Genomic DNA, 14,036 nt, shown 5'->3' with positions numbered 1-14,036 from the left:
AGCAAACAATGAGAAAGTAATGTCTATTTGCATGCTAAAAAGAGAAAATAAAGAACAAGTTCCACAGAAATATTTGCCCTGGGTGAATGCACTTGAGGAAATGCTACTCAAAACCAGAACAGTCTTACATAGTAAACTGAGAAACTTTTTCTACTGAAATTATACCACAGAAATAAAAGTAACCTTATGGTGCATGCGCTCCATTTCTGAGCTATCCTACAAAAAGGAAATGCCACCTCATTTCTGGCCTCATCAAGTGCTTCATACCAGCAGCATCAAACTGGAAGGCAGCCAAACATCCTAGAGCATCCCAAGGAGCTTCCCTCTGCAGATAATAAGCACAGCTCGTAAGAACATCACAAGTCTGTACATCAGACTGACTCGCAAGATGACCCACAAAGAAACATTTTTGAACCCTGATTACTAACATTAAAATGAAGCAGATACATCACCAGATGCTTTATTTCCAGGTCACCCACTGAGACCTTATCAGGGAGCTTCAATTTCCTTTGGGAAAAAAAAACCAACAAAAACAACCCTTCCAATCTGCCCTGGCAAGAAGCCATCCCTGCATTCTTGCACAAATTCTGAGCAGGAATGCTGAACTCGCTGTCGTTTCACAGACTGCTTAAGGCAGGGCTGCTCACTTAGAACAATAGAGGAACCAGAGCCACAGGAACAGAACCCGACATGGCTTTCCTCACTCTGCTTGGCAGAAAACAGCTATTGAGTTTTTGCTCTGAAGCAGAAGAGCCTTTCTGCGCCTGGAGACAACACCAGGATGCCTGTGCACGTGGCCTGGAGCAGACAACGAGTCAGTGTGAGGGAACAAACACTCAGTCAGGCTGATGCTTTGGAATGACAGACAACAACTTGCTAAGACAGCATTCATTTCATCTGTGTTAGTTTTATACAGGTATGCATTACATTTGATTAAACAACAAAAAAAAATTGCTTGTTTCAATCTCAAACTCTGCACTTAGAGAGAGGCATTTCCTTGCCTGACTGCGTAAGTCACAGCTGGTGCTTTTGTTCAAACAAACACGTCAGGTTTCTCCACTTATCAAGAACATGGCCATGGTAGCAAAAAAATATGAAGGCAAAACAGATCTCTGCTCCCATCTGAGGCCAGACTCACTTCTCCAGAGGGGAAAAACAAAGCCTCAGAACTCCTGTCAGTTTCACACAGCAAACCAGGACCGGAACCAGCAGCGTGCTCCAAGCTTAACGGCAGGGCCTCCATTACCTGCAGTGATGTGCAGTAACAGCAGTTCAGTTCTCAGGTCTCACTTGCATTTTTCAGAACCAATTATTTAGCTGTAAAATTAGTGAATCTGAAAACTTCCAAAGAAATTCACCCAAGAAAGTCACTGTCCAAATTACTGCCCAGATTATAACAGTAACTGGAGGTTAACTGGAGGTGGTTGGGTACAGTTACCTTCTGTCTTGCCCTTTGGTTTTTTGTTTTTGTTTTTGTTTTTTTGTTTTGTTTTTTTAAACCCTCTCTCATTCTGGTCACTCGGTTGGGGCGTTTGAAATTGATTAAATAGGGGTATTTGAAGCATTAAAATAGCTGGTACTAATCTAGCTCCAGTATTCAAGGGAAGTGAGAGTTAGGAAGCTGCAGACTTGGATTCTTGCTTCTGCAGCAATCCTGCTCCCAACCAGTAACTGGGACCATTATCTGAACCATCACAGCACAAAGGCAGAACAACACGGAAGAGCAAAGAACACACAGGAACAGACGTGTAGGTAACAGGTACATCACTGCACTCCAAGTTTTACAAGTTAAACCAAAACAGCAAATACAGAAGATGGAATACACAGTGCAATGCTACAGAAGGACCCCCAAAGATGCCATGGAAGTTCTAAAAGCAGCAGAACGCAGGCGTGCCAACAGCCGCCTCCAGAAGCAGCACTAGGAGGTACTCAATCTTGCACAGAACTTACTCAAAAAGACAGATTCCTATTAAAATTCATCACCATTACCTCCTGCAGTCTTGGAGCTGTTTTTTCACTGTCACAAAGCTATGTCTCTGCCAGGGTTCCATCAAAGCAGGACCGAAGCACCAGGTTATCATCCAATTTACTGCTATCAGTTCCAAAGCCAAGCACACACTAACACAGTGCACCAGGGAAAGAATCCAGCCTTTGTAACGTGACCATTGAATGAAGCAGCAGGGAGGTCAGTGCTGTTCTCCCCATTTGTTAAAGACACAGTGTAATCCCACAGGACGTGTTCAATAATTGCCTCCTTCATCAGTGGGAAGGAATGGGTGAAGATGCTGTACAGCTAGCTGACAATACCACGTTATAAAGCACTGTCTTAACTCCTGAACTTCAGGGGCAATTATTACAAGATTTCTCATCTCGATGAAGAAAATAAGTCAAAAGCAACCAAAATTTCAACTTCACATTCAATAGAAGTTTGGGGTTGTTTTCCTCTTACAAAGGCAGCAGTAACTCACAGGTGTTCTGGAGGTGGAATCATCCCTGCCTGCACTCCATCAGGTCACATCCTCCCCATGAAGTCGACTCTGCTTCTCTCTTTTCACATTCTAAGAACAGTAACAGTCACGCAGTACTTCTGTAACCTCTGAAGTATCACAGTGCACAACAGAACTCGACTACAGAGCACTTCCCAGCCAACCACACAGAAAACACTCTCGAGTCCAGCAGCAACCTCCCATCCTCTGACGTTCAGGGAGAAGTTCCCCCTCTGCACCTGCCTACAGGATGCCTCATACCAGTGATTGAGGGGATACTGCTGAGCAACTCTCTTTCCTTGCTCTGATTTTCACACTTCTGTTGGGTGAAGAGGAGCAACCGATTCTGCAAAGGGTGCTTCCTCTGTACACGGGCGGAAGGCAAGAGGAGCCTTCAGTTCACACTTTTAGGGGCAGCCACCTCAGCACTGAAGAAAGCACTTCTGAAGGAGATGCATTAGGCACCTGAGAGCACTGCCGCTCTCTGAGCTGAGAAAGGGAAGAGAAATACTGCCATAGTCTTCTGCTACGTAATGCAGTAAGAGGAGAGAGCTTCTTGCTCTTAGTTCACACTTACAGTACTCTACATCCTTGAGATTTTCTTTAAGCTCACTTTAACAAAACCTAAATTAATGCTGAAGTCTGCGTTAACACTACACTCAAGCCCAAAGTCTACTTGAGAAAAGAATGAAACTGGAAGAGAAAGCAGAAACCCAATGCCATCTTTAACAGTAATTTGTCACATAGCTGTTTAAAGCTATCACTATCGGTTTTGCAAGCGGAACAATTAGCAAAAGAGAAAGCATAAAGAAGTACATTCACTTGCAGCTCTGCTGTCAGATGAGGACACAAGCTGAGGGGCTGTTTTCTAGAACAGTGACAGTAATACTTTCCCCATGCCTACTCAGCTGTCAATCTAAAGGAGAAAGTAGGCAGCTCACTACATTATTTCCACAAACCACCTCAACCAGGGAGTTGAAACAAAATAGGAAGAACATGAAGGCATTCTGCAGTATTGAGAAGACAAACGGCTGTTTTGTTTGACAGTGCCAAACCTGGGCAATAAGGCTTTTGGGGGAAAAATAATAATAATAATAATTTAACTTTGTCTTTAGCAAAGTACAGTTCAGAGAATAGGATGGAAAATGTGATCTGAGCAGTCCACAGCTCACTGGACAGGTGCCTCTGCTGCTGGGCTGACTCCAGGGCAGCCTCAGAGAGCGTGCAAATAAAACACCACAGAGATCTGACCTCACTCTGTGCCATCAACGTGGGAAAAATACAGTTTTCCAACTCCTATTCATTTTCAGTATTGCATATTAGAGGTAATCATTATTTATGAAGGACCTATGGGACATAGGATTGCCCAATATAAGTGCTCTTGACTAGCATTAAAATTAACACCTCAACACACCATTCTGTTTTCAGGATGGAGAGATGGCATGGCACATTTGGAGAAAAAGCAGATCATTCTGAATCGCAACTATTTCTCAGTAAAAGGTATGTGAAACTCACCCAAATTTTCCTGTCTGAAAAGCTTCCTACCAGGCCAATTCTACTTAAAATATATTTCTCATTTATGTAAAGCCAAAACGTGTGTGTTCTAAAGAAAATGCAAAGCAATGTTAGGTCTCTAACAACTGGCACAAGCTGAGAGTCCCCACGGCTGAGCCACGAGGTAGGCATTCGTGTTTTGCTCAAGCCCAACCAGTGCACCACAGAACTTCTCAGACTGTTTTTGTTTGTTTGTTTTTCCTAAACAAGCAGAACTGTCAGATAACACATCTGATCTGAAGGCTGAGCTCCCCTTTTGCTCCTGGAGCCTTTGGCAGCTGCTCGCAGGCACCATTTGGTTACAGACCTCCAACCCGGCACCATTTGGTTACAGACCTCCAACCCGGGCAGCAGCAGCAGCTGCCAGCAGGGCTCCAGCCCACTTCCCACATTTGATGCTGTGGCTAAGCTTTACAACCAGCATCCTGCTCAGTAAATTGCTTTCTCTGGACCTGCTATAGTGTTGAAAGAGAAGTTTGTAGCAAATTAACTCTGCAATCTCTATTTTAAAAGACTCCCAAGAACTGCATCACCAAGTTCTGCACCTTCCTGCCACACACAGCTGTGCACCCATCGCTGCTATTCCCAGCCACAGGGCTATCCACGCTTCCTTATGGACACAAGGTTGATGGAGATTCAAAACAACAGAGGATAAACAGATCTTATCAAGTTCTAATCACCAGCCCACACGTGTGCATTGCCATGTCCTGATTTTCAAATATTTTAAGTAAGTCTCCAAACCCTTGAGTAGAATTTAATATAAGCAAGGGCTAGGTGGGACAATAGCAACAGCTACAGTATCCTCACAACTCCCTGATGGGTAAGGACATAGCTTTAGAGACACCAAGGTAACAAAGAGATGGAGTTACAGTATCTGCTTGCAATGCCCCAGCGCCAAGATCACAACTCGGAGCCTCAGGGGCAGAGCAGAGGAGCAGGAATGCTGCCAAGAGCTGCAACTGAGCATCAGGGATGGGGAAAGAAGTGCCTGAATATGCAGATAAAAACATAACAAAAGCTATAGCTGGGACTCAGAGAAAACTAAACAGAACATTTAGATCTTTCCCCAAATTTGAAGGAGATTTAAGACAGAGTACTACTAATATTACCATTTACTAAAGGAAATAATCATTTGGATTTTATATGCACAGAAATATCCATATACATACACCCATATATAAAGGCAGAATATTTCTATACAAAAAGAGAGCGTTAATTTCCTCGTAGAATATCCATTTTTATCAGATTCTTGCATTGGAGCCATTGACTCTTCTTCCCACCACACTGGAAAAAGCTCTAGAAGAGCAAAGAGTCATAAAAACAACACAAAGAAAAAGAAACAAGCTTCCAGGAAGCTTTGTTTTGAAAGCCTTCAGGTAGGTATTTAGGAAGGTGCTCGTCTGTGCAGTAGTCACACACCGGGAGCAGCGTGGAGCAGCCTGCTCGTGCTCTCAGGTGTAACACACAGCAACAGATGCCCCCTGCACTTCCTCCTGCTGTCAGCAGGAAAAGCCCTGCTGCAATTGACTCTCCTGTTACTCGGACTGAGTCAGGTTAAGGACAGCTTCTCACCAGATGTTGGCAAAGGGATTTCCAGCAGTGAGTCTGTCTTCCCCAGTTGCTCAATTCCTGCAGCGCTGACGGGCAGGCAGCTTTCCTAAGCATAACAGAGACTGCCCGAGTAAATAATACAGAACATGTATCAACCAGAAATCATCTGATTGCTCATTTCTAACAATGTATCAGTAAGCCTACAGAACAAAAGTTGCATTGCTCTTCGGGAAAAAGAACAGCCTCCCCCAAAATTCAGCCAGCTACAAACTGATGCTGCCAACTAAACTGCTCCTCGGACAGCCATGCTGGTGCTCTGGCAGTGGGATCCAGAAACCTTCCAACCACAGCCCACCCACAGGGCAATGATGGAGAACAAATGCAGCTGCCAGGAGCAGTACAGAGGGTAATGGTAAGTGGGAAAGAGCATGGGGGGGAGCTTTTGTATGAGAATGTTTGGAATGTGAAGACCATCCAACAGACAATTCCTTCCTCCGTTCATTTCAGAACATCCCTCCCATGCACGTTCCAGAACTCACTTGATATCCACTCCAACAGCTGCCTGATGAACTTCCTGCCTCAAGAAAATTCCCTACAATTCTCAAGGCTTTTTAGTTCCTCCAGACAATGCTGCAGCAAACATCCTTTGCCCACATTAACAACAGTAGCACTACTGACATGCCAAACAAATAATTTGAGTGCATAGGAGGTTTGCCTTGTTCCTTTCCAACTTTCCTTTCCAAAGGGTCATTTTCAGCTGTTAAGTAACACTGAAAGGTCTCAGAAGTAATCTGGTCCTCTCCAAAGCAAAATCGAGGACTATTCAATTAAAAGATGTACTGATCAGAAGTTGTTGTAACTGCTGGATTTCAGTGCATCTCCGTGTCCCTTGCAGGCACTGCCATGTAACCCTACAACAACCAGAGCTCTTGCCACAAGACACTGCTCTGCCCCATTCTGCTCCAGCCATTCATTCCTAAGCCACCCAGAACACAGGCATTTAAACAACTGCAAAACATCACCTGCCAAACCTATCTGAGATTCTTCAGTGAGGAAAGCTCTCAGTTCAACATAGATCAATGGTTCACTGGAAGAGATGGGACAAGGAAAGCACCAGGAACACACAGGCAGAGCAAGAAGAGGACGGAGGCTCTGGAGCAGCAGGATCTTGCATGTGTCCCATTGTGAAATCCCACCTTTGTAATTCTATCTGCAGAACTGGTACGGGCAGAAAAAAAGAGTCAGGATCCAAACTAGCAGCTGGCACATGGCTTACCTCAGATCAGAATACAGCAACACTAGTTCTTACTGCACGGTTTAGTTGGTGCTCCTAAACTGATTGAGGCTTTCTGAACAATGACAAAGTCGTGAGGAATGACAGTAAGTTTCCATGAGGGTAATAACACCCAAGCACAACATGACTCCACACTCTTACATCAGTGCTAACTGTCCTACAAATCTTTCCTACATCCACACCTGGCAGACAGCCTCTAGTCTGCAATTAAGAACAGCACAGGTCAACTTGCCACTTGCAGTAGTTATTACTTGTGTATCATCTGTGTGTGCTTACTTAAGTATTTTCCCAGCATGTGCATCCACAAACAGTGTAAAGAGGTAAGACTTAAACAAGCTTTTACTGTTTTGTTATGACATATCATGTGCTCTACTAGCTTATTATTAAAATGTTATTTCTAATTCAATGAAGGACAGTGTCAGACTGAAGCAGATTAAGGAATCCACTACATATGTTTTAACCTAAATTTGGAGAACTTAGCAAACAACAAAACACTTCTCTTAAAAGTATCCAGCATTTATGACCTTATGCCTAAAACGTGTTCTCATACCACACGCACCGGCTAATTCTTCATTAGCAGGCAGTGGGAAGAAAGGACGATTTTTTCCCCCTTAGGTGTTTCCAGCTCTGCAGTAATTCTGTGTACACATTTAACAAAACTGCAATCCTGCCAGCTCATTCAGATCCCACCTCCCAGCACACTGCACACATGTGAAAACGCCCTGAAGTCCAAGGAGTTCCACACAGGGGCTGCCTCTCAGCAGACTGCGTTTTTAAAATAATAATCATCTATCCAGAAGTAAATACAAAGCCAACAAGCAGAAGTGACACAGCAAGCATTACAATGAACAAACTGGCAAAGATCTTCTTTTCGCTTCATTTAAACTGATAGCCAGGAAAAGTGAGCAAAAAGCTTTGCTCTGTGCAGGAGAAACTCAGAGCAAGGCCTGCTCCCCACAGCCTCTGACTGCTGCTCCCCTCACATCCCTCCAGGTTTCAATGCAAGCCTGAAGACCACAGAAATAAAAACCAGCCTCCCACTCCAGCCAACTATTCAAAGCCCAAACTGAAGTTGCCTTCAGAAGGATACCGACAAACACACATGTTGCGAGACGCACAGTAAACAACTTCAGAACATTTCAATACAAATTGGAGTTCAAACCACTTTTGGATAATTCCCAAATTATTCTTTGACAATCAAATAGAAGCAGCTGTACTCCTAGATCATGGCAGCTAAGTCAGAGCCTTCCTTCATGAACTGAAAGAGAACAGCTAGAACAAGAGAACAAGAAAAAGCTAACATATGTTAAGAATCTGAGTGCTCCCTTACAACTGGATTTTGCTGGTAACAGGAAGTTGCTCCACAACATCTTTGGACTTTCTCTCAAGTCACATCCCGTGGAAAAAATATAAATATATACAGTTTCTAAGATGATACAAACCTGAGGCAGTGTTTGCTTGCATTCCTCTCAAAGAGCTGCCGCCTTACAGCGCCTTAAAGGAAGATGTTAACTCCACCTTTCCTTTCACATTTTCTTCTAGTTAAATAGAAGTGTTCTTTCATACTGTTTTTAATGCAGCTTGACAAGAATATCTTACTCTGCTATTCTACCTCATAAGATAACTCACCGTGTCACACCTGAGATGAGCATCACGCTATTCCTCTAGAGCAGGAATCAGAGCTTAGCCTGCTCTGGGGACAAATCGGTTGACAGGAGGATACACAAGTTGTGTATTTGGAATTCTTTAAACAGACTGGGGGGGAAAAAAAACCAGTACTTAACTGCAATTGCCTTCTCAATATAAATGCTTACACAATAGAAAGGCAGTGACATTAAATCCAAGTTCCAGGCATTTCTGGAAAGTTCCAATTATATTACCAGAGACAGTAGTCATCTTTATTTACTCAGCAAAGGGAAACAGCTCGGCTTTGGAGTAGCTATGGCAATAGGCAGACAGACCTAAATGTAAGCGACGGGCAGGCAAAGCAATCACAAAGTGTCTCCTCTGAAATTAAAGACTGTAAGCAGTGACAAACACTAACACACAGCTTAACTGCAGCATTAATCACTTCCACGACAGACAAAGGAACTCAAAAAATTATAAGGTTTCGTCACATTTTGAGGCTTGTTGGATTTTCCTGTTCAATGACAAAAATATATGGACTGTCTTTCACTTCTTCAAATGAACATTTGATAATACTCTGATATATGCCAAAACATCCTATACACCTGATCTATTATTAAACACAACTTCTGTCTCAAGATATGGATTTAATCAGGTTTTACATAAATATATAAACACCTCTGGACATGGGAATTTTAATGCAAAATCCTGAGACCAGTGGAAGACAAACCCATTATGCAGTCCAACTGGTAAGTTATACCTTGCAGTCAATAAAAAACAGTGACTTTTAAATAAATTGAGGAATTTCTAGCAATTGGTAACAGCTGTCAGATATTCCAAGGGACAAGGAAAAGAAGTTTTAGAGGAAGAGAAAGTAGTTTTTTAGCTGCTAAAGAGTGAACCATCTCAACAACATTGGCCAAAAGAGCAGAAGCATCCCTCTCATTACATTCAATTTTAATCTTTGTCCCATTTTCTCTGGGAAATCTTCACACATGCATGCCTGCACAGCTCCAGAAGTACCAGAAAATAAATGAAGAAGCCAGTAGCTGGCAAGTGGCACCTGGCTTCATCCTGATGATCTCAAGCAACAAGGCACCAGGACAGCAGTACAGGCCCGGCCCTGCAATAACTGCTCCACAGCAGGAAGCACCAAAGCAGGAGCGAAGCTCCCAGCACAGAAGGATCTCAGCCAGTTCTCTCTGCTGCACAGGAGGGCAGCCAGGGGATTTGGAAGGCACCAGAGAGAAGCAAAATACACTGTACAAATTATTAAAGTAATAACTACGCATAACATGCTACAAATACACAACCTGCTGTCAGAGAAATACATTATGAAATTGAGGAAAATATCCAGTATCTGCATATTTACATCACAGGCACCTCCATTCTCCTTTATAAGACTTCATCAGGGTTTAAAACATATTCATGTGAGTTAGAATCAAGCCCCAGCACATACTTCAAACACACCTCACACCGCAAGCTTGTTCTCACTCCAGTCAATGAATTCCCACTGCCAAACAAGGATGAGGACACGGGCAGGAGGTGCAGGAAGCAGGGCACCCTGAGTCACCTCCTTATTCCTGCCTTTTCCACTTCCTTTCTGCCAGGAAGCAGAAGTACCATATGCATGCAATCCTAGAAATATCAAGCTTCGGTATTTTAAAGCCAACAAGGGTACATGGCCCCCCATAATCTCTTCAGAATATGCTGCAGAGCCTTCAGACTGACAGCCAGCAAGTTGCTGATGTTTAACGCAAGATTGCTGATCACCAACCTACATCCATTTGGTTTTGTACCAACATTGTCTTCAGGCCCAAAAAAACTTCCTTCACTCATTTGCAGAGAACAGCCATCTCACTTCTCAGTCTTCATTTTACTTCGCTAAATAATTTGAGATTTTTTTTCATCCCTTCTCAAGAGGTTCTGCGCTCTGGAGAAGAACAGAGAAGCAGCCAAGATCACTCGTGCCAAAGCAACAGGTCTGTGTATTCTGGAAGCAGATGAGCGGTTGGAGACTCATGGCCAGAATTCCATTAAGTCAGGAACAAAGCTTTACAAAGCATTCGCGTGGTACCCAAACACCTCTACTGTTTATTTCAACTGCTGAGCAAGAGGAAAAATTACTGAGCAAATTATCAATCACCTTGCAGAAAAAGTAGAAAACCAAAACTTTTTCAGCTTTATTCCGAAGTCATTTCCAAATTCTGAAGCAATTATTCTTAACTTAAAGTCTTTCACAATGAGGACGTAATATCTGCAGGATGAGATAAACTAATTCTGGCTGTGTATGCACAACAGGCTACTGGAGCTGCTTCTTCACTGAGCTGTTTTTTAAAGATACTTGATACAACTTTAAACTTGGCAAAAGCCAGATACAGGTCTAATGCATAACAAAGAGCAGAAGCTCAGGAGATGCATATACCAAATGAATTAATGTGCAAAACAAAGTGCAGCAAGACAGCCCATCAGTGTAAACACAGCCCAGTACTCCCATGAGCCTCCCCAAGTTTCCAACATTATCAGATAGTAAAAATAATTAATATGATAACATTCACTGTATGAAGAAATATTTAAGAACCACAGCATTTAATACAGTATGCCTTCTGATTCACTTTTGGTAGCAAAACAAGAAAGCGATAGGTGCATCACATTTACTGCATCAAAAAACAACGTGCAAAAGGCATCCCTGAAAATGAAATCGACTTATCCACAAATGCCTTGAAGAAAGTCACCTAGAAGGTACTATACAGCTGAATATGAAAATAAGACCCTTTTGCCTCTTGATGCAGAAGAAAAGCTACATAATATTTCAGATTTATTTCTTGGATACAGTTGCAAATTCCTGCCACGGGAGACTTTTTGAAGAGCTCATCCTTCAGCTCACCATCAAAAGACTTTGCTAGAAGTGCCACAGCTGGAGCTGCAAGATACTGAGTGCGCTCTGTGATGCTCAGGTGGTTAAGTAAGATCTGAGCCTGCCTGAAAATGTGGCAACAACAGCAGCACACGTGGAACACTTTCAGCCTGAGACGTGCACATCTTGCTGCAGTTCTGCACTGTGTTCCCTGACAGCAGAACATAAGCACATTAGAGCATAGCTTGGGTATCCAAGGAGCTAACCATACAGGGAAAGGAATCCGTCCTTACACACACACACAGCTCACACCTCTGTTACCAGGAAGCCCATCACCTCTGCTTAAAAACTAAGCGGTGAACACAGATCTACCAACCTCACGGAAACTCTTTTGTAACAAATACCGTGTGGTGCTGACACCGGCTGCAAAACTGAAGCCCCACAGTAACCCTGCAAGCAAATGGAACAGTTCTGCACTCCCCGTCCTCATTCTCTGCTCAAGGCACACTGGTGGCTTGCTCAGACCCCATGTCTTTTCTCTCAGCACACAACACTTAACTATGTTACATCCAAGCAAGCTCAAAGGCATTTTCTCCCAACACACCCCCTGACATACCCAGCATTACACACTAATTACTGGAAGATTTACTCAGATTAGTGCTGGTTTAGCTTAAAACCAAGGAAGGAAAAGAAACCCACACTTTCCCTAAGATCTGTGACTCCTGATGCACGCACCTATGAAAAATACACTGTTAGAACTGTAGGATTTGGCCCTCCTTGTGTAATTATATAACCTCAGAACATAACAGACCCCATCACCGACACTGAGTTCTGCCCTCCCGCTCACCTCACACACCCGCCCAGCACTGCTCTCCGCCCCGACGCCGCCCGCTGCCCGCCGAGGAGCCCCACGGCAGCTCAGCCCGAGAGGCTCGGCACGGCACGCTGCTGAAGCCGGGCCGCCCCGGGCGGGGGAGCCGCAGGGAAGGAGCGGCGCCGCAGCCCCTCAGCACCCCCGGTTCGAGTCCCGAGAGGGGCGGCCGCGCCCGGCCCCCCAGCGAGCGCCCCGCCGGCCCCGGGCTCCACTCACTCGGCAGAGCTGGTCCCGTTGACGGCGGAGCCATCCGGAGCGGGGTTGAGCTGGATCGGCCCCGGCTTCTTCTTGGGCATGTTCCCCCCCGGCCGGCGCAGATCGTGACAGACGGAACGGCCGCGGCCCCACTTCGGCCAGGTCCGAGGGACTTCCCGAGGCGAAGCAAACTTCGGAGCCGCCCCTCAGCGCCGGAGCAGCACGGGGCCACCTCCCGACAAGGAGCCGAGGCCACGACGCCGCCGCTCCGGCGCAGCGCGGCCGTCGACCCGTCAGCGCCGATCTGCCCGGCGGAACGGCACCGAGCCCCGTACCGACAGCTCCCGACGGAGAAAAACTGCCCGGGCTCAAAATGCGCCCTTCCCCGGCACTGCGGCTGCGCACACCGCCCGGACGGAACGGCGCGCAGGCGCGGCCAGCGGGCGCGTGTGCACTGAGGGCGGTGAAGCTGAGCCGATGCTGTGCCCGCACCGCGCTGCCCTGCGCTGTGAAGCTCCGCACCACCCGCTCTGGGTGCTGAGGTTTTACACGGCGCGGCACGGCGGGGACGTGCCCTGCTTCACACGTCCCGAAACTTGGTGGAAGTTCGGGCTGTCGGTGAGAATTCTGCCAGCGGTGTCGTGTCCTCCGCGGAGAAAAACGCGGTGTTAAACGACACGTTACCAAGCACGTCCCTTATTTCTCTCACAGTCGTTAATGTACCCGTGTTGCTGTACTTAGAATTACAGCCTCCACTTCAGTCTTGTGGAATGGCTGCTTGTTTTTCTCCGAAGTAAATCTTTGAAGCAAAAAACGGGAAAAGGGAGATTATAGTTAAAAAATAAATAAGTAGCCAAATGAGTCTACGAATCACAGAATCACAGAGCGGCACAGGTTGGAAGGGGCCTTGAGGATCATGAATCTTCAACCCCACTGCCACGGGCAGGGCCACCAACCTCCCCATCCATTACTAGACCATATGAAATACCAAATATTTTATTTCTTACTTCTGTGGTCTGCATGCTTACAGCTGCTGCTGTTAGGGACGATCGGATTTGGCCACAGGAGTGTTCCATGCCTCGATGTGATGCTGACTTCAGGTGTCTCTGTGCAGCTGTGCTGTGCGTGGCTTCCCATGAGGCCTTTATGGAGCTCTGTGATGGGGCTGAGCTTAAAGAGAGAAACATCCACAGAAACAAGAGGTTCAAGTACCACAATCAATGGTACTAAGTAAGTAATAAGGGCCCTTCTGCTGTAGGATAGAAGCAGAATGCTGCCTTGCTTCAACAGAATGAGCTCACCTTACCAGCGAGGTTCTTTGTCTGTTATAGAAAAATGATACTTTTTTCCTTTTTTTTTTTTGCCCACTTTTTAAGTAGAAAAGATATAATCCTTGTTTCTGCAGTGCTGCAGCCCATGGACGTGGATCCCCCACCATATCCAAGAAGGGACAGCTCTCTCCTCACACTGCTAATGTGGTCCCGTGCTGCCTTTGACAAAACACTGAACTTGTGTTTTAAAGATCTACAGCCCAGAAACAAAGTGATGCTACACTGACTGAATACAGACACAAACTGATGGGTGTAGATGTGAGCTGAT

At 45.2% G+C, this 14,036-nt stretch overlaps 1 protein-coding gene across 1 annotated transcript in view; it reads right to left on the bottom strand.

The window, feature by feature from the left end:
- Window positions 1-12,672, bottom strand: part of MAP2K1 (mitogen-activated protein kinase kinase 1) — a 31,498-nt gene extending 18,826 nt beyond the window's left edge. The window contains exon 1 of the mRNA XM_042875926.1: window positions 12,459-12,672. Coding sequence (XP_042731860.1) covers window positions 12,459-12,538 — 80 coding nt within the window. The 5' untranslated portion in view covers window positions 12,539-12,672. The remainder of the gene's footprint in view (window positions 1-12,458) is intronic.
- Between the last annotated feature and the right edge of the window lie 1,364 nt (window positions 12,673-14,036).

Source organism: Lagopus leucura, unplaced genomic scaffold, assembly GCF_019238085.1.
Source record: "Lagopus leucura isolate 7727_CA_CO unplaced genomic scaffold, USGS_WTPT01 Super-Scaffold_100015, whole genome shotgun sequence".
Classification (NCBI taxonomy): domain Eukaryota; kingdom Metazoa; phylum Chordata; class Aves; order Galliformes; family Phasianidae; genus Lagopus; species Lagopus leucura.
The sequence above is the reverse complement of the archived record's forward strand: the minus strand, read 5'-3'. Positions and strand labels throughout refer to the sequence as shown.